The sequence below is a fragment of the Magallana gigas genome, chromosome 8 (genome assembly GCF_963853765.1).
Source record: "Magallana gigas chromosome 8, xbMagGiga1.1, whole genome shotgun sequence".
Taxonomy (NCBI): Eukaryota; Metazoa; Mollusca; class Bivalvia; order Ostreida; family Ostreidae; genus Magallana; species Magallana gigas.
In genome coordinates, this window is record NC_088860.1 from 16,037,608 (window position 1) to 16,059,049 (window position 21,442).

The 21,442-nt window shown below is 33.1% G+C and overlaps 2 protein-coding genes and 1 long non-coding RNA gene across 3 annotated transcripts; 1 reads left to right on the top strand and 2 right to left on the bottom strand.

Annotated features, from left to right (window-relative positions):
* Nucleotides 1-1,744: 1,744 nt before the first annotated feature.
* LOC105337695 (cyanophycinase) lies at nt 1,745-4,969 on the bottom strand. The gene is made up of 6 exons (XM_011442559.4): nt 4,784-4,969; nt 4,248-4,480; nt 3,787-3,923; nt 2,746-2,878; nt 2,453-2,591; nt 1,745-2,235 (listed from the first exon to the last, which is right to left on the bottom strand). Exons 1-6 carry the CDS (start codon nt 4,952-4,954, stop codon nt 1,783-1,785), a joined length of 1,266 nt encoding a protein of 421 aa, XP_011440861.3. The 5' UTR covers nt 4,955-4,969; the 3' UTR covers nt 1,745-1,782.
* Nucleotides 4,970-9,583: 4,614 nt separating this feature from the next.
* LOC105349029 (uncharacterized) lies at nt 9,584-11,514 on the bottom strand. Its single transcript, XR_903704.4, has 3 exons — nt 11,357-11,514; nt 10,300-10,368; nt 9,584-10,047 (listed from the first exon to the last, which is right to left on the bottom strand). It is a non-coding gene; the product is annotated as an uncharacterized lncRNA (long non-coding RNA).
* A 292-nt stretch (nt 11,515-11,806) lies between these two features.
* Nucleotides 11,807-21,442, top strand: LOC105349030 (beta-1,4-galactosyltransferase 7). Its single transcript, XM_011458676.4, has 6 exons — nt 11,807-11,943; nt 15,014-15,419; nt 15,862-16,087; nt 16,334-16,417; nt 16,648-16,752; nt 19,211-21,442. The coding sequence occupies exons 2-6, from the start codon at nt 15,091-15,093 to the stop codon at nt 19,403-19,405; spliced, it is 939 nt and encodes a 312-aa protein (XP_011456978.3). The 5' UTR covers nt 11,807-11,943; nt 15,014-15,090; the 3' UTR covers nt 19,406-21,442.

The following is a 21,442-nucleotide window of genomic DNA, read 5'->3' on the forward strand; positions in this document are numbered from 1 at the left end:
AATTGTATTCATTACATGACTTTTGGATTACTTTGTTTAAATTAAAGTAAGTTTAATATGATAGTACATGTATTATTATAAATGCGAGATTGTTATTCACTTGATGTTTATTTTTATATTGTATCTTTTCGTATTTAAATGCACCTAGTAAATTCAAATTTACTGGAACATTTGTCTCAAATGAAATTCTTTTGGTGATGTTCTGTATATCCAGTATTATATGATAACAGTACAATGTAGGTGTTTTCAGAGTTGTACCGTTGGTGAATTTAAAATCCACCGCATTTGGTCGCCATCGGTGAACTTTGTAAGTCAGTGGCAACCAAGTGATGCCTTTTGTAGCAATTTTACCTGTAATAACTATGAGCAATTTTTATTATACTCAAATAAATGGTAGTCTTTGGTTATACTTTTTAACCAGTTATAACCATCTGATTATATAAAATATAGAGGGTAAAAAAGTATCCTCCATTAAGTTTCATCAAAAAGCTTATTTTAATGGTTTATTTTAACTCAAACAAACGAGGTCATTACAATACGAAACTTTTATGACAATTTTATTTCCACTTATATTAAGACGTCATTGAATACAACAAGATGACTATCCGTCAATGCAAACATTAACAAATTCAGCAAAAGTATGTATCACACACTTTCTCTAATGTTTCTGGGTACAGAGGCAAGCTCTAATAAGCCCGCAGTTGTCGTAATTTGTATTCAAAATATTCTTTGCAACGAAATATCAAATGAGATATTATTTACATTAGAATCAATAGGTTTCTTATTGCCTGATAAAATGAATTTGCATAATGTAAGTAAGTAAATAATTTATTATAGTGACATGCGTATATAACATAATTACAAAATTCCTTTTACAAATATAACTTCAATACACCCGGCCAAACGGACCTATAAGTCACTTTCAAACTGTTACAATATGTGAGTAAATTTTACATTTTTTAGGAACAAGATGGCTTTGTCAAGTGTTTTTGTCTTAAATTGTATAATTCATTAATAAAATAAGCGATTTGGCGGGGGTAGTTACATATTATTTTTAAAGGTCAACGAATAGAGTACTATCATTTGCTTTATTTTGACTTGCAGTTAAATCATATCCAATTTTATAAAATAAATTACTTCTCTGATTATTAAAGAATAGATAAAATTAAATGTAATAAAAAATGCTTTTCAGTTTCGATTTCATTAAAAGATCACATAGGTTACATATTCTGTCCTCTACCGGTTCTCCTCTGTAGCGATGCGTTTCAATCCTTAGGGGGAGACCACCACATCTAAACATTGCCAATTTTGATCTGATGGGTTTTGGAAGATCTAGCGTAACGTATTTTTCGACTGTGTTGTTGGATTTTAAAAGGATATATGTACGAAGTTTGGTACACTTGGGATATCGTTGTGCCATTGATGTCACCTTCTAAACTTTTGCATAAGCTCTAGGATTGCTGATTGATTAAGTGGTGGCCGATTGCTACCATTTGGAACCATTTGTAGATTTTGGTGAGCGAACTTGCCAAAGGTAACAATCTGGTGAACTCTGAACGCACCTAGTATTGGTGTACAGTCAATTAATGCTGTGCTGTATCTCAGTATAACATTATTTACTATGTGTACATTACTTGAGTTTCTCTACTAAATGTTAGATGTTATACCTTTGCAAACTTACCTTAAAATTACCAACAATATTAAAGATACTTTAGAAAAGTACTTTATTTGTCTCTGTAATGAGTGTTTAATCTGCCACTAAAATACTCTTGTCTGAAAAGTTTAATTTCGCTCTGCGATGCTTACAACAAGATTTTCATAGGATGTTAAATCGGTGTGAAATGAGGATTTTCTCTCCACGTATCCAACGGAAAAAGACATTCGTGTCAGAATGACGCGAAAAGTTGGATGAGATTCGTATGTGTCCCCATAAGTAGAAGTGTCTAAACGCGAATCGAACACACTCGTCGCAGCTCGAGTAAATTCGGGCTTATGGTCGCTATTTCTGTGTTTTCCGTAAAAGATGTCATCGGATGTAAGTGCATGGTCATAATTCTCATGCCCTCTCATCGGCGTTTTCCTGGGGGAGAATGATATGTTTAGATTTCTGAGTCCTATCTGGTCGCCGTTCGTGAGGTAGTGGAATAAAACATTGCTGATTGAGTAGTAAATAGAGTGAGGATCGTGGTGTGCATGAGTAACATCGATGAATACCACGCCGCTTTGTCCTATGACCTTCGATCAGGTAAAAAAAAAATGAACAAAATGGAGGACATATCCAATGATAATTGGCTTCAATTTTATGATTGGATCGTGAGCATTTGATTTGCTTGGCGTGAAGAAAGATAGGTTCAATACTATAATGGTTCGTAAGCATTTGATTTGCTTTGTATGCAGAAAAAATAAACATAAAATTCATTTTTTTTTAAGCTCTTGACATAGTAAAGTATACCTTTCCTGTTATCGCATCAGATTCGGCATGAGTGACAACTAACGCTGTATTCTCGTCCACACCGAAACCTCGCGAGATGTGGAACTGCCGCCGCGTCTCGTCCAACAAAACAGCTAATCGTCCTTCCCGACCTCGTTCGCTGCAAGGAAACAACGCCACCAGAGATTGAACATTTTTAAAGATGTCATTTTAAACAGAATGGATTAAATTGGAGTGTAAATTTTAAAACGATTTTCAAACTTTATGGCAAGCTATAATCGTACAAGGTTCAAATTATAATTAATATGTCATACCTGAAATGGGCATCGATGATGAATCCATCCAAGAACCCTAGTCCCCCACTGGGATTGTAAACAAGGTAATCTGGATGATCCTCTGAATATGTTGTATGGACCCCGTATCTCAACGCTTCATAGCTCATTCCGTCTATAGGAGAGGTACATGTTTCAATAAATTATTGTCTGGAAAACACATGATGGATAGGATTGCAGTCGTTACATGCGCTGCTCTTTAAAAGTTTTCTAAAAGGGGGGGGGGGGGGGGTGTCGACAGTCATTTGAGTTTGCCGGGGGGAAGGGGCTGAGGCTTATATATAGTAATTTTAAAAAGTAAATTTCAAGATGTTTAAATTTTGCAGGGGGGGGGGTGGCTGGACTCTCTGATACCCCCCCCCCCCCCCGATCCGTGCATGCGTTATTAGATGGAATGCTCTCTTTGAAAGAAGGAGTAAAATTAGGGGGAGAGAACGATTCACTTAATCATAAAAAATCATGATGAGATTATAAGATTTTACATAGCGTCATTTGCTCATTAGTGTATAATTTGTATCGTTTATTTGTTCAGTAGTTTGTATGACAAAACATTATTAGAAAAACGCAAATCAAGTGAGGCCTCGTTAATGTAGCCTTTGTTCTAAAGTAGAATTCACAAGGGATGCAAAATGTAACGGTAAGTTAAATATGTCATAAAAAGCAACTTTTATCTTTGTAGCCTTTAATTCCATGATAAAAAGGTAGAGTGAATACGACTAGTTTAAAAATTAAACTCTATAAAAATATAAAATATTGTACTAAATTCTTTTAATTTCATATTAATCAATTTTAATTTTCTTTGAAAATTTGTCAAAAAAGATTGGCACCACACAATATCAAGAAAAAATCACAATTTCTTCTTCAATAATAACAGATTTATATTTTATCAAATATAAGTACAATGTATTAAGTATACAAACCCATATTGCAAGAATTTTTTAAATTAAGAATATTACCCGTGATCTTTTATAAACTGTACAGCATCCAATAAGCATTTCCTATTTTTAGTTAAACGGTGCCTACTGTTAATCATGAGTTTGTTTGGCTGACACTCTGTTCCAGCGCTCGTCCCAGAAATCACGGCGCCAAGGTTGAAGCGCTCTCTCAGCGCGGCCAGCGCCGGGGATTCCATCCGCCCTTGTGAGGTCTGGGTGTATAATCTGTAAAGATCAACTATACTATTGCGGGATATATATTATATACTAAATGTAAACGTAACTTTTTGGTTTTGGTTGGCGTTTTTTTTTTCGAAAAGAATCTATCGAGTGCATCGAGAAATCAAACACAACGCGAAATAAACATATCCATGTATAGAGAGCTACATTCACCGGCTAAATCAATTCTGCGCTAATGATGTAAAACAAATCAATTGAAGCCATATAAGCTTTATATGATGTAATGCATGCTTAATGTATTTTCAAAATTAATTCTTCATAATTATAAAAAGAAAGAATTTAGATACATTAGAGTTTTAAAACCATTACGTGTCAATAACTCTCTGCTGGTCCCCGCCACCGAAGAAAAATCCCGTTTGCTGACGTATGAGCGACACCACCTTGGGGTCCGCATTCGCAGAGGTGTGGTTGACGTCTATAGGGATTCTGTTGGCTTCTAGGGCGCCGTACTTAAGAAACACGTCCCTGTAGTACTGGTATCCCCCAACAGGGTCCAAACTGGCAGCGTTTATGATTCCTATCTTAGCAACGCCCCGTCCTCCCTGGTAAGTAAAGAATAGGAGTGGGTTTTTTGTTAATATTTGTTTCCTTTTGTTTCTTTGTTTGTTGTTGTTGTTTTGTTTTGTTTGTTTTTTTTGTTTGGTTTTTTTTTTTTGAAAATGACAAGTGGAAAGCATGCACGTGTAAAAAAATAATTGATATCGCTTTGGGAACATTACGAGGTTTTTTTTTTTTATTGAAAAGGGGTATAGGGATAAAAGGTTTGTATAATATTGCGCTACCTCGTATTTCAAAATACTTTCTGTTATCTATATAGTTACAATAATTTACTTAAGATAACTTACAGACATCTCGATAATGGCATTGTATATTTCGCTGTTATTTTCAGCTAGGGCCCCGCCCACCAGCACCAGACTTTTGCCGTACTTATAGTACTGGGGTAGGGCGACATCGTCCAGAATGAAGGCGCCACACGCCCCCAGGAGAAGAAAGAACACAACTAGGACGGAATCCATGTGAAATTTCACTTGTGACGTTTAGATCTAGATCATAGGTGATCTTATTTTTATCAGAGATAGGCATTAGATGACGATATGAAGGGCTTTAGTTTTGCGATAGGAAATGATGTTAGAGAGTGATAAATTATTTATTCTATGAAATTAAAATTTAAAATCCATAAACAATTAATGTTTTTGTATGTTTTAGTCTGCTTGAAACATTATTGTATAAATTATTGTACATGTTTGAATGTATTATAAGATAAGATTTATTGAAAGCATAATGGGGGAAAAGGAGCCTATACATGTACAAATAACGAGCAATACAATCTGAAAGTTAAAACTGTTTGTTAGAAGATGTCAAAATAAAGAAAAAAAATAAAGAGACATGTAGCAGATGGAAATTGTCTATGGTTAATTCTAATTAGATATATTTTATTAAATAATGGACAAGAATAAGTCACATATCAATTTGATAATGCTATAGAGTTTTACGTGTAATCAAGATCAAGCGCGTGTATTGTACAGTATTCTTGGAGTCTAACAATTGGATTGTGACATAAGCTTGTTTGAGAAGGAGGAGAGGGGGGCTTCAAGAAAAGAAAAAGGTGTGTAGATACCTTCCAAGATACAAGTGAAAAACATATATATACAAACTTGCGTCAATTCTTTTTAATTAAATATTTCGAAATCTATGATGAATACAAACCGGATTTACGTTGTGTCCAAACTAAAATTAGTTAACTTACTAGAGTGAATAAAGTCTTTAGAATTTTGTTTCTGATACTCTATTGAATGAAAGTGTATATGGGCCCAACAGTATTGTATATTTTATTCCTTGCTACAAATTATCAAATTACTAATTGGTGATTACAAATTGATATTTAATAAATGAAATGATTAATCATGAAATACATGTATAAGAAAATTAAGGAACCTCATTAATATCTTTCTTTTATTCATGTTCAAATTAAGGCCAAATAGAAATTACATATAGATATGGTTTGTACATGCCCCATAGGTCATATCTCTCAAAAGAGATTCTAGTTTTCGTTAGGCGTGGGGGGGGGGGGGGAGGGGTTGTCGCAAAAGAAGTTTTGTTTTTTTTTAAATTCAGTTGAATGCCTTTAGTTGAACATAAAGGTATTTATGAATATCAAAATATCAACCAAAAAGTTCTCAAAACGGAAATCTAAATCTCGAACAGACTTTGGTATATTTTCTGCAACCAAATTCTGTATGATATCAAGTAGCGCTATACTCTATAACCTGGCAGGACACTTTTGACGGCAATCTGCGTCCAAGTGCGTGTATGGTAATTTTCAGAATAACCTTTCACTATAGAAAAAACTCAGACAGATAGAATTAAACAGAGCTTTAATTTAATCTTGTAAAATTTTAATTGCGCTATGAGACTCCCTCACCGTAACCTTTCGAAATACGGAATTAACATGTTTAGAATAATTCACACAAGAAACAAATCATCCCAGATAAAACGTAGTACAGACTTCTAGTTTGAGACTTAGTTTGAAATCTGAAATGTGACCCAATGGATAAATGAACAATTTTATGTGGAAAGAAATCAGTCGGTTCGGAAGCTTTTAATATTTTTGTACCTGCACCTCGTTCAAGAAAAAATAAAATCATGAAATTAATACGATATACGTCACTCAATTAATATAAATGTTCATTTATCTTCAAGCATATCTTAAACTATCTTAAACTATATCTTATAATGCGATGTCTTATTCTAAACCATTTTTTTTGCGCTTGTGTCATTTGTAAACTTTGAATTAACTGGGTTGGTGTAAATACAACATATAAAAATTAACAACATGACATGTTGTAAAGTTTGTATTTACACCCACCCAGTAATTTCAAAATTTACTACATGACACTTGTATATTGCATGAAAGTCACAAAACATCGATCCGCAAGTGTTGAAAATTCGCAATGACTATTGCATGAATTAATTAACAATGACAGCCAGCTTGCATTCACAAAGCATACATATAGTTCATACAACCTGGCACCAACATCAATAATGCTTATGATTTTCATTTATTCAATTGGTTTTTGTAATTGTGGATGCTACTCGCGATTGAAAGTAAATGTTTTGTCGATGTTTTCATGTCAGTGAGTTTCACATACTGGAAACTTCGACTATTCCGTTTGTTTGGGGGGGGGGGGCGTCTTGATGAGTGATGAGCCAGTGGCGTCATTCCCTCCATGGAACTAATCACAGCGAGATTCGTCGAGACTGAAAATTTTGTAACTGACTTCTCTTAATTTTTTTTTAGTTTCAATGAATCTCGCTGAGATTAGGATGGACCATACATATATAGCTTTATTGTGTAAAACAAACATCTTATATCATTTATATTGTATGAAATATACATGAATATTCCCCTAAATTACAAAGTTTAGTAATATTGTCAACAGATAATTTTTGTATAAATTCTTTAACAGTTACGTTTTGCCACTAGTATTTTTAACATCATTTTTTTGAACAAGAGCTGATTAATACAAAGTGGCATTCGTCCTTCTTCTTTGTACACACTACTGATTGGTATGACCTCCGTACAGAGAAAAAAAAATAGATAGATTTTTTTGTATAGAAGGGATCCAAATCACAAGATAAATGGTGAAAAGGAAAGGGATAATAGTAGCAATTCTGCTGTCTTCAGTAAACATGTTTTTGATCAGTAATTTAAATGCTTCGTGCGTTATAAGTATGTTTTCGTCAGTTCATATTATCAAATTACATGTTCTAGCATAATTACATTTTAAAAGAATGTAACGAAAAGGATAAAGGATCTACTAGTAATTCTAATCAGGTTGTACATCTACATTCTTTCTTTATACAGAGAAAGATACCGGTATTCTTCATTGCAAAGAAACGACATACGTATTAAGGGATGTCAATATGGATTGATATTTTCAGTTGCCGCCGACATTTATGTGCAGTGCAACGATATCTGGACCATTAGTTTATAAATATACATCACATTTTTCATACCCTTCATTAAGGATTTTGGTTTGGGTTTCTTCAAAGAAAGATAACCCATTCATTTTTTATTAAACAAAATTGAACTCGTTTGGGCTTTTTATCTATTAATGAGTACTATGTATCTACAACCAAACAACATTAGGCCATTTCTGTTTCATATTTTTACTTTTAAAAACAACCAACAATGACATTAATTTAGAAAAAAAAAAGTCATTTATATCGTTTTGAAACAATTTGCTATATAATTTCCGTTATATCATAAACCCTTATTATATAATCCCATCGAACACGGGATTTACAGAGTTTACAAAGTTTCATAAAAATCAACGCCTAAACCCAACTCCCGGGAAACATGGATCCTTTTACAATTCTGTATGTGAGTGGGGTGTCGGGAGTTCGGATCCCCCCCCCCCCCGCGGAAAATTCATATATATATATATATATATATATATATATATATATATATATATATATATATATATATATATATATATATATATATATATATGTGTGTGTGTGTGTGTGTGTGTGTGTGTGTGTGTGTGTGTGTGTGTAACACACAATACATTCAAATTCGAGATATTACCTCCGCAGGGGCTCTCTAGATATACATCACCTGGGGTGCCTGGGGCCCCCTGGATCAGTAATGCTTTTCAGCGGTATAAATAAATCATATATATATATATATATATATATATATATATATATATATATATATATATATATATATATAATGTACAAAATATATTTTTTCTTTAGCATTAATAATTGTATTTTTTTACAGCATAAATAGACGTAAATATGAATTAACACATGGTATGTATTACATGTATATATCATAAAAGTAGTGTATAATAAAAGTACTATTCATATAAATGAAGAGATAACATTCAGTCATTGATATAATGTTCGTATCAATAATATACTTATATATTGATAATTTATTTATTACATTGTGCGATTGATGTTTATTCTCTAATCTTAGAAAGTATGATGTATTTTTTTTTCACCCTCATCTAACTTATCCAATGAAAACCAGCTCTCACCTTTGCCCCTTTAGATTTATATGCATACAGAGTATCTAATTCTTTTACAAGATTCTGTTTATATTTAACCTTTTTATTTTCAAAATCGGAAAGTTCAATATCCTCAATTTCTTTTTCATTTTTTTATACGGGTTTGTCTGCTTTTATTTTTCTTAATCGAGTACTCAATACATAGCTTTTTTAACTGATATTTAATGATTTCCCATCGTACTTGTGGATCATTTTCCTTATTTATGCTCTCAGATATGTGGTCAAAAAAATTGTTAATAATATTTCAAAAATTTATGTCATGTTAAATCGACGTATTCATTTTCCAATAGCCACTTCCCCTTTTATTTGTTGATACTGTATACAATTAAAAATGAAGGCCATGTGGTCACTCATTCTAGAAGTTGCCAAATTAACCAAATGAATATTTGTTAAACATGTGACTTTTGATCTTTCATATCACCTGTGACTTCTTTCATCTTTATATTTAAAAAAAAAAGTATGACTACAGATATACTACTACACCAATAAGAAGCTCTTTGAAGAGTTTCGGTATCTATTTCGTTTTAGAATGAATCAATAATTATCAAATGATAAGAAAGCTTGTGTCTCTTGCAGCTGATATTTTTATTTCCTTATACGCCATTAAAACAGGAATTGAACACATGATTTACACACAGTCCTGAGATGCAGCAATTACGTAGGAAACTCGTACAATCGGTACTAACATTAGTATAAAAAATTTTTACCAATGTTACAAATACAAAATATGACACATATACCCGTACTGAAATTTATGAAATATCAAAAACTCCAGTCTTTTCACCTATTTAAACATAAGCATTCAATTAAATACGATGAAGTTGCATGGCAACCAAAAAATATGAGTAAGTCTTGAACTGGTTCACCGGAAATGTAGTTCAAGGAAATGGTCTTTGGTTTTGAATGAGCCCCACGTGTTGACCTTCTGGTCAGTGTTAGGGGCAGCCACCGTGTCCTCTCTGTTGTGTCCGTGGTGACAGGGTGGGGGTGGGCGAGTCTGTCCGTTTTCTTTTGTTTCACTGCCACTAAAGATTAAAGAAGATTTTAATTCTCAATATTTCAATAAAATGCCAAACGTACTTAAAGAGATGAAAATAAATTAATTGACACAAACAGATGGAAAAGTTTTTTCTTTCCAAATCGTAAAAAGACATATCTAAAATAGTATATATTTGGATAAAATGCTGTTTAATAAAATTATATGTAATCATAAAATGTGTAGTTATTTATTAATAATGTACATATATGTAGCGTAAATACAATAAGTTAACATTTACCATGCGTGGACTCCATTTCTACACTCCTTACATATGTCTTTCACCATCTTTAAAATTCAGCTTACTGCTCTGAAATTGGTTAAAAGATTTTGATTAAATCACCAAGTCGCGACATTTATTGAGTATATTTAAACAGTACGTGACTTGCCTCACATTATGTCAGCAGTTCAATGAAAGTTTTCCGACTCACTTGGCTATTTATATATGAATCATTACGCCAGTCATAGAACAAAGCACATCTTGTTCTACTGTTACCGTCTCATAACTCCAGATAATTAAGCGGCTTAACAAGAAATGCTGCTCTGTTTCATTTCCAAGTATTAATAAATACACTCGATCTAGGGCGAGGACATGTAACATTGTATACGTAATACCCTTTCTGTGCTTCGTGGCCTAGCGCAGGTGATTGGAAGACGGAAATAAACTTCAGAAAATATACTTTGTGACCCAACGTTCAGTCATTCAAAACCAAACCAACCTTTTTCAGTTCTAATTCATCGTCCTCAGATCATAAATCATGGTTCATAATTTTGATAAAAAGGCTTTTATAATTTTGAAAATTTGTTCATACCAAAAAAATAAAAATTAAAAAAACCATATAATAAATCAATTAAAAAAGTTTATAGATATAATAGTTCACGTGATAATTTTCTCTAAACTCTCTAAATTTTAACTTAATTTTCATAGAATCTTCTGAATCATCATAGGTCCTATGGGTCACTTTTCGAAAGAATATTTAAACCCAAGTGTCAAAATTCAAATATTTTTTTTTAAATAGAAAATTATGTCAAAATTATGTTACTCAAATATCAAACATATATTTTTTTCAATTTTACATTTCAAACAATGTAAAAATGTTAATTCCCGTTGTTTGACGACCCTCTCCTTACCGACCGACCTTCCACCACAGTTAATGAAGACTCTACCATCCGCCACTGACCAGTGTAAACTGATCAGCTGGTACATGTATCTTTCTAAAAATCAATCTTAAATCCAAATATTTTTGATGAAATTTGTAAATTAAAAGTTGCTGCACCGAGAGTGCATATGCACTTACCGTTCTCTGCAAATGAGTCCCTCTTCTCGAGCATCTGTTGTCTAATAAATGCTATAATTTTTTTTGTTTAGATCACGTTTAAAAGATGTTCGGCAACTTCTAGGTTTATCATCAATTGTAAGAGTATACATCATCGGAACTTCTTGGTAGTTTTCCTATCTGTGTGCTCGGTGCACGCGGCACGTGTCCTTTCATTGGTTGGGATTAATAGGTCATGTTTACGTTTTGCGTGAGAGGGTTCAAAGTCCGCATTTCAACCTACATTCGTTTTTGAGGGGAGGAGGGGGGTGACATATATTTATGCTGACACAATACATGCAATTCAGATAAAACAGTTCAGACATATACATTTAATACTAAATGTGAAATTTATTAATATATTTTTAGCCAGCGGTATGATAGAATACGGCAAAATTCCGGAAAAATCACTATTACAATTATTAGTTACATTTTACAGTGCGAGTTAATATTCCGGTATACTTTTAGTACTTTTTGGAATGTTGAATAAAAAGAAAAGGCGACACGTTTTAACTTTAAAATTGATGAAGCTGATAAAATACGTAGTTATCTGAATGGATGAGAAACAGGTAAATTAAATCATAGTTGTGATCTTCAAATGTACAATAATGGAGCTCACAGGGGCTTAATATCGCTACATCGTGTCATAAGTCTTTTTTGTCGTCTTACTTAGAGACAACTGACCACCCAACCTTTTAAAATTAATTAAGATCGTGACGAGCCCCTGTGATACCATAAGAGCGGAAACAGTCAAATATGATATCTACGACACATATCCATATTGATACCATAAACATAAAAAAAAATTAAAACATTAATATATTAAACAGGTCTCTTGATTTAGCTATATAGCTTGAAAAAGCTACATAGCTTGAAAAAGCTATATAGCTTTATAAAGCTATTCAAAATAGCTTGATAAAGCTATATATGTACAGTTTTTGAAGCAAATATTTATTGTAAGAAATGAACAAAAAATCGCAATTAACTTGCTACTCATATTTGCACAATTGACCATTATAAACTTGACCACAATTAAAGATAGTTTTAACACTGCAGCTTTTAAACACTTATAAGCAAAAAATATATTTCCATTGTTTGGGGAACTGTTTACCACTTTGCGTGCAATGAGGCGTGGATAAGTATGATTTCTTCTCATTGTGATAAATTATTACCAATCAATTATCTTGTTTACCATAACTGACCTCCTTTATATTTCATTCAAGAAGTAACTGTGTGGTCATGAATCAATTGCCCCAAAACTTTTAGTGCAAAGTCTCTTAAGGAGACGCAAATTGATGAGTATTCTTTACATGCATTGTTCACAGAACAGTTCAAAGTTGAAAACTATCACTGGACTAAAGTGCGATTTTTTTATACATACTGATAAAATTACAAATTTAAGAAAAATGTATGACAAAATAGCTAAATGAAGCTACTCTGAATAGCTTAATAAAGCTATTTAGCTTATTCAAGCTATATAGCTAAATCTGGAGATTGTACTGGACCTGTTAAAGGTATATGTGGCGTATTTGGAGTAAAATTTTTCACATGAGTTTTAGTAAAAATATACATCATGCTTCTTTTAATTAGACGTTTCACAAACTCTAGCCCTGTAACACATGTTCTTTCTTTAGTTATTTGTCTCTAAACTTTGCTACACGTCTGATGAATATCAATGTGATCGGCCATTTGTAACGCCACTGCGCATGAGTGCCGGAAAACCTAGTACATGTATTGAAAACACGATGGAAGAACAGTTTGTTCACAAATTAGAATCACGTTTTTCATGTCTTAAATGAGATAATTCTTATATCAGATGATACCTGAAGCATTTTTCTTCCGTTATTCATTAATCTGGAACGATTATCATATAAATTGCTAATTATGTGTTATAAAGATGAAACACTATTTTAGCATCAACGACACAGTAAAATGAGTGAATACCCCTCTCCTGAGGGATGCATGCATGTACTGAGATTGTTTATTTATTCTTTATTCAAAAATTTTTTTAAACGAAAATCCACTTGTGGTTCATAACTTATAAAGACATGGAACACATGGAGCACGTACGAACCTGACTAGCAAAACCCCTACATCTTCATGATAAAAACTTATTAAACTCAAGTTTAATTCGGCTTTAATATTCCTATTCCATCAATCTACATGGTCTCCAATGACAATCTTCCCTTTGTTCCTATCCTTGTCAGTCTGTCTCTATTTTCTTTCTTGGCCAAATCTGTCAAACTTAACGGTATTACGGGTATACCTATCTTTCTCCTCGTCGCCATTGTTGTTGTGATAGACTGAGCATGGTATCACATGGCCGATTTTAAGACGGGGTTTATTCAAATGCTGTATTTATTGTGGACGCCAAAATAATTATAAAAATTATTTATTAATTTCTATATCTTTTTAACCTGATTGATATAAACTGCATAATTTATTGTGAAGATATATCTTTATATAACATATTTAAAATAAATAAATAAATCAAATATTTCTTAGCATGAAAAAATACGCCACATATACCTTAAATTGAAAAAAGTATATGTTATCTGTTTACAACGAATACAGTCAAAGTGAGGTAGGCCGTTAATGTCAAACCATATTTGTATTCTTTTTTTTTTTCTTTTTTGTTTGATTGATAGATTTTGGATGCTTTATTTCTATTACATCAGCATACTGGAGTGTATTTGTTTCTTTATGGAATTTGGTTTTGTTATATTTTTGTTACCTATTGAGAGGGATTAAAAGAAGCCTTTTGGCTGGTTTCTCAATCTTTTTGTACCTCAGTGCATTTTCAGTTATTTGTAAGTTGTAAACTGTATTCATTACTCATTAGCAATGTTTTATGATTTTATTCTTGACAAAAGACAAATACCCAAAAAGGAAGAAAGTAAGAAAGAGCTCTAAAGTAAGAATTTTGATAAAGTTTTTTTTTTTTTCAATATTTCAAACGTTTTTTTTTTCTTTATATCAGTCACAACTTTTCAGGCCTTTTCGACAAGCAGAAAAGTAACCATGAAAGTATAATGTTAATGTAGGTGTCAGTAACAACTTTTTTTTTATAAACTTGATATAGGTACATTAGAATTTGAGCTTAACTTTATAAATACAATGTTACCATAAAAAATACAACTGGAGAGACATTATAGGCTGTATAATGATAATCTATGTTTAAGTTGATGGGAAACAACTCTATTTTGTTTAAGATTTTTCAACAGCTGATGATGTTTTACATTTGAAGTGTTTTTCCAAGCTCTGTTGAAAAATATCATGAAGTTGTGATTGTCTTAAGAATAAGATCCAAAATTTATTTTTGAGAAAAGACAAATTGGAATTCTGGAATAGTCAGTTGATAAAATTCAAGACATTCCTAACAGCATAATAGCTTGAGCTTGCTTGCCCTTATCCACCCCCAGTGCTTTGAACTTGTTTTGCTTGCTGTCAATATGTGCTAGTTTAGCTGTCCTTGTTAATTCAAAACAAGAAAGGTCATCCTATGTGACCAAACTTTGATGAATATTGATTTTTACACTGTCATAATTTATGTACTGGGGTATACACATTCTATTTGTTCAGCTAATAAAAGCAATTTTATCTGTGATAAAAACTGGGTATCTTTTTTCTTTAATTCAGATAGCCCTTTGCTGATTTTATCTTGATGTCTGCAAAAAAGCTTCAATCTTGCAAAATCATTCCCTGAACTCCCACAGATGTCAGCATGGATACGGACTCTTGTAAAAAGAAAACGAACCAAGATAGTTCTCGTGGGTCTGACGGTGACATTCTCCCTGGCACTCATCCTGATGGTGAAGCTACAGAGTGATACAGAGCAGCCAGTCACAAAGACACATAAAGTCATAATTAGAACGGAAAACGCGGAATCTACAACAGTGACAGAAAGACACAAAATGGCTATTCTGGTTCCATTCAGGGACAGATTTGAAGAGTTGTTGGAGTTTGTGCCATACATGCATGATTTTCTGAATAAGCAGGGAACAGCTCATCAGATTTATGTCATTAACCAAGTGGATGATTATAGGTTTGGGCTTTTTTGGGGGGTTCCACTCTGCAGGTGCCCTATATAGTGACCAGTCTATTCATCTATCCATCTGTATATTTGATATCAATTTAAGAGCTTTTTTAAGACATTTGCATGATCTGATCAGCTTCAGTCGATCACAGTTGATTCAACATGAGGCATTCAGCAATTGTCGCTACTTGCACACTAATTATGCTTTGCATTACCTAGTTCTTTCTATGCATAATAATTTTTTTGGAAGTACCGGTACACCTCCACTAGCTTCCTCTTATAAAAATGGAAAGCATTATAATCAAAGTCACAAAGAGTCTCAATTGGTTAAAGGGAAAGTTAAAAGTTGGAAAATACAATAGTATTGAAATTTGAAGGTACTTGTAATTGATTTTAATCTACCCTTAGTGATCAGTGATTAGAGATGAAGTAAACATCATATTTCCTTTAGGTTTAACAGAGCGGCGTTGATCAATGTTGGATTCTTGGAGAGTGGCAAAGACTGTGATTATATCGCTATGCATGATGTGGACTTGGTACCAGTTAACCCTGCCATCGCCTACCCTTACCCCAGGACCGGGGTGTACCACGTAGCCTCCCCCGATCTCCACCCCCTTTACCACTACAAGAAGTTTGTTGGGGGGATACTGCTCCTGACGAGGGATGCCTTCACAAGTGTATGAACACATTGCTTTTGAACTGAAATTTGTATCATATAAAAGACAAAATATGCTGCAAGCCAACTTAATTTTGGCATTGGAGATAGGTGTATTGCTGTACATAAATTTTAAAAACGTTCTGCAAACCTATGCATGTTAATGTAAATATCCAATGAAGTAATGTAATTTCTTATTTAAGTGTGGAAACTTGTTGATGCTAATTAATGCTATACTAAATTTGTGATTATGTTGTGTACATTGTAGACCAATGGCATGTCCAATCGATATTGGGGTTGGGGACTGGAGGATGATGAATTCTATGTCAGAATGAGGCGACAGATGCTAGAGGTAAGTACATGTACTGATTTATCTTTAGTAATGAAATGTATTTCATCTTATTTTATAGGTGTTAAAAATTCTTACAAATTCAGCCTTTGTTTTCTAGTCAGTTGTCAAAAAGAATTAATTGGGGAGTTTGATAACTTTACTATTGTTCATGATCCTTTAAAATTTTTCTTTTTACAATACTTGCTATAAGGATTTGACATTGATGTTTCATATTAATATTCTTTCAATAGATTGAGAGACCCTCTGGAATTACAACAGGTTACGAGACATTTCGCCACATACATAATCGGAAGAAAAGACGACGTGACACAGCCAAGCACTTTAATCAAACACAGGTCTTTACAATGGTTAACTTTAAATACTGTAACTATTGCAGCAAATTACAGAATACCGGTAGAGTATTAAAAAGCTTGTCAGATTGCTCAGTAGGGTATTGAATTTGGTCAGCAAGGTATCACATTAGGTTTAAATCTGGGTCCTGTGGTTACTCAAGTGTAGATTGTTTTTTTTACATGCAACTCATTCATAGTGAACAAAGAATGTCTCTAGAACACTCTCTCCTATTGTTATAAGGGCCCTGTTCTGTTGGGGCCCTATAGTGATCAGTCTGTCCATCCTTCCGTCTCTCCATCCGAGATCGCTTGCCCAGAGCATATCTTCTCTTCCCTTCTCTTTCCTTGGTCCAATCTGGCCCATCTAGCTCAAACCTCACTCACAGAGTGTCTATGGTCAAAGGGTGTGCAATGACATTGAATGAAATTTGTAGATCAAGGGTCAAGGTCATATTGGACCATGCAAAAATCCTTCTTTTTTTTCAGAGCATATTTACTTTCCACTTAGCCCTATTTGGCTCATACTTCACATCAACAGAGTTTTGAGTAAAGGGTGTGCAGTGACCTTGAACCAACTTTCAAGAAATACAGAAACATATGAAAAATCCTAGTCCAGAGCAATCTTCTCTCCCTTTGCACTAGTCTGGCTCATTCTTCACCCACATGGTGCCTTTGATCAAAGAATATGCAGTGTCCTTGATTGATGTTTGTAGGTCAAGTGTCAAGGTCATATCAGAGCATGCTAATTCTTTACTTAAACAGAGCTGTTTAATTATTGGTGTGCAGTGACCTTGAACCAAGTCAATGTGAAGGTCATAGCAGATCTCTTTTAATCAGTTTTAGACTGTACATTATTTCCCATTTGCTTGATCTTGCTCAGATTGAACAAAAATGCCTGTTTGTAAGGGGTAATGAGATTGAATTAGAGGTTCTATGCCAGCTGGAAAGTTATAGGTCTAGGTCAAAGCAAAGTTCTCTGAAAATCTTTTCATCGTTTTGTCCATTATTTAAGTGGGGCTCTTTGAGATGGTCACCATCTCAATGTTGTCCAGTTTACTGTAAATCAACTTTTATTCGCGTGCAAGAAATTTTCGCGAGGTTCGCGAGAGCCTCGTCATCGCGAATATTTCTCGCCGGGAACCAGTCTTTATCCTATGGTTGTTATAACAAAATACGGGTCTTGATAAGGCTTGGTCGCGAACATTAGTCGTCACAAATTAGTTTATTGGAAGTAAATCGCGAAATAAAGTCGCTGCAAATAAATGTTCGTTTACAGTATTCTATTCATAGAATTATAAAAAGACAGCATTGGATTTTAGAGCATCAATTCTGCTTCGAGTAACTTTGAACTTTTTAAAAAAATTAATGAAATTTTGGTTCCTTTATTCCTGGTGCAACATACAACACTTACAGTAATTTTGGGTAATGACTGCTTAATTAGTTCAAACTTTTACAGCAATGATGTTTGATTACATAGAGGAAATATTCCCAACAAAAAAAGCTTATAATAAGCAAGTGTTTACTAGATATTACTCACTTTCTTGCCGTCGTACCTGAGTAAACACATGACCTAGATTTAAACATAATGTGATACCTTGCTGACCAAATTCAATACACTATGAACCAATCTAGCTACCTATTGAAAACTTCTTCCTGTATTCTGTAATGCGCTGTAAGATTATCTAACCACTTATGTCTTTATCCATCATTGGAAACCGATGTCCAGTCTTGCATACACTTACTGTCAACTCACAGAACTTCTGTCATTTACATGTATATTCCCAAATTCACCAGGGAGAAGGCAAAATTCTTTAGTCTTCGATGGTATGAAAACTACAACATGTTATAAAAACATGCTAGTGTTGACAGATGCATTCATAAGGATAAGCAAGATTCCTCCACATGTGTGGAGGAGCGTCAGCCCCTGTAGATCTTAAGCTCAATGGAGAAAACTTGGATTGATACACAACAATGCCTCCGATACAAAATTTGCACAAAATATAATGCTAGTTTTAAACAATTTTTTTAGAGCAATTCAACTTGTCATTGTTTATGACCTTTACCATTCCTGCAACCTTGACTTTAGTACTGTAGCTAGATTTATAATATTAAAATGTTAAAAAAAATCTGTGATCTGTGGTTTTAACCACTGAGCTATGACAGTATTTAACCAAATCGATTGATACAAACAAGTTAACAAAACATTTGAAGCACCATCTCGTGACATTAGTGTCTTGAAAAGTGCAAAGGTGTAGTGATGTACCTTAATGAGAGAAATGAAAGTTAATCAATGATAGGAGTAAATAAAAAAAATTATGCCTGCTGTTATCATGTTGTCCTGTCAAGTCAGACACTCAACTCTAACATAAAAAAGTTGTGTTTTATTATTACAATATAATTATACCATCAGGCATTCAATTTCGAGTACATATATTTCACTGATTTCTTGAAATCTTTGTAGGAATTAAGACACTTGGACAAAAAGACGGGGGCCAGTAATATCAAATACACGATAGACAGCAAAACAGACATCACTGTGGCCGGAGCACCTGCCAAAATCATAAACGTTGTTCTGGACTGTGACCTGAAAGATACGCCCTGGTGTCTGAAGCCAGAGTATCATACTGTATACAAAGCTAAAGGACTAATACCATAGGATTATCTTACTTAATACTAATGAATAATATACCCAGGTACATGTACTACCATGTACAAAGCGAAAGGGTTAATACAATAGGAGTGTCATCATAGTATCATAGTGAATACAAAGCTAAAGGATTGATAAAATAGAAGTACATGTATCCTCATAGTATCATAGTGAATACAAAGATAAAGGACTGTTTCAATAGAAGTACATGTATCCTCATAGTATCGTAGTGAATACAAAGATAAAGGATTGATACAATAGGATTATTCTCATAGTAAATGTATTAAACTGTGTATAAAGCTAAAGAATGATACTATAGATTTACTCCCCTTTATCCCACTCTGTATAAAACAAGGATAAATGGGATTTGCATCCGAAATTTCACTGTACAAAGATAAAGAATCAGTAGGATAGGGCCATCCTTTGTAATCCCAGTTTCCTGAATGTGTTGTGATTTATCATCTTATCATCATGCAATACATTGTGTAAAAAGTGGAAATATTAACACTGTCGGACTTGTCTGAATTAAGAGAATGTAAGAGGATGGATTTAATCATTTATAATGATATGTACAGTATGTAACATTGGATTTACCTACTAAACTTCCTTGTATCATGGCAGCCAGGTATAAAAAGAATCCTGTTAAAAAGTGCCTTGGGATAAATCCTTAATATCCCAACATGCTATTGAAGAAATTCTGATCATTATTGTTATAGATCTTTTTCAAAACCATGAGAAGATGGCCAGTACTCTGACATACCGTAGTTTTGAAAACAACTGTTATTTATGTTAGACAAATGGCAAACATTTATATTCCTGTGATGCCAAATATTTTTAAAAGTGTTCAGTCTTTAGGTTGTATAAAGGAATCAAAATACTGATTGATCTTTAACAAAAAACACAGCGTTTTCCCCAGAAAATTTTTGATGCATGGGTGAGGAAGTTTGGCAGAGTTTGTGCTCGTTGTAACGTATCAGCGCCCCAGCCAGCGCGAAATCACTGCGCATAATAATAATAATATAACCATTTGATGAAATGTACTACATGTAATGTACTATAGAGTGTTTGAATTTACTACTTTTTATTTCTCTTTTGATTTCTTTTTATTATGTCTGGGACCGAGTAATCAAAACATTGAGCAAAAATTTTTAATTGATTAAATTCTAGCTGCAGTAATGTTGCTTGACCTCAAAATGCTTTTACTTGATATTGTACATATTGGTATCAGTAAAGCACAGGTCCGAAATTTCTCATCTGTTTATGTATGATTTTAAAAAATGAAGATTCATAACATGTACATGTACTACATTCTTAGGACTCTAGTGATGTGTTTTCAGGATCCATAAATGCATGATTTTGGTTTTTTATCACTACAGTAAACCTCTGTTATAGCAAAGTCCTAGGGACCAGTAGATTTACTTCACTACGGTATATCTGTAATTTATTTTATTTGTATTACAAATTCATTATAATACGTAAAAAGCAAATTCATTATACAGTATACACTGTTTTCTTCCACAAGACAAGTATTTTCATTGTTCAGACAGTACTTCAGATTTTTTTTAATATTTTAAGAATATACTTCAACAGACTTGCCCAATAGAACAATGAAAATGCTGTAAAAAACATATAATTTTGTTTAAATCATGTTTTATCAGTAAATGTTTATAAGCATATGTTATGGACATGGGATCATTTATTTTAGGAGTATATACATGTCTTATGTGATATCTTAAAGTTTGTCCATGATTTTTCTTGTATGCAAGTTATTTTATTGCATAAAAATGTGCAATATCATGCAAGTTCAGAAGAATGAATGTGTTATTTTATGAATTTTTTAAACTTTTATATAAAAGATAGGTTGAGAGTTTTATATTGAATTTAACACTTTCTCCGGGTACAATTTTATAGCATTATTTCATCAAACATTTTCCAATATCTTGTCATTGTATGGTTTGAGTATTTATTTTATTGTCACCTTGCACCATGCATGATAGATAAATGACCATGTCATATCATATTTCTATTAAAGCAATGCAATCACTA

Bases quoted from the DNA above. Each gene is read 5' to 3' on its own strand.
- LOC105337695 (XM_011442559.4), bottom strand. From the start codon at position 4,954: ATGGATTCCGTCCTAGTTGTGTTCTTTCTTCTCCTGGGGGCGTGTGGC. The intron at 4,481-4,783 runs GTAAGTTATCTT...TTTACTTACCAG, and splicing joins ATGCCATTATCGAGATGTCT to GGAGGACGGGGCGTTGCTAA. The intron at 3,924-4,247 runs GTAATGGTTTTA...TGATCTTTACAG, and splicing joins CAGCAGAGAGTTATTGACAC to ATTATACACCCAGACCTCAC.
- LOC105349030 (XM_011458676.4), top strand. From the start codon at position 15,091: ATGTCAGCATGGATACGGACTCTTGTAAAAAGAAAACGAACCAAGATA. The intron at 15,420-15,861 runs GTTTGGGCTTTT...TATTTCCTTTAG, and splicing joins AACCAAGTGGATGATTATAG to GTTTAACAGAGCGGCGTTGA. The intron at 16,088-16,333 runs GTATGAACACAT...TGTACATTGTAG, and splicing joins CGAGGGATGCCTTCACAAGT to ACCAATGGCATGTCCAATCG.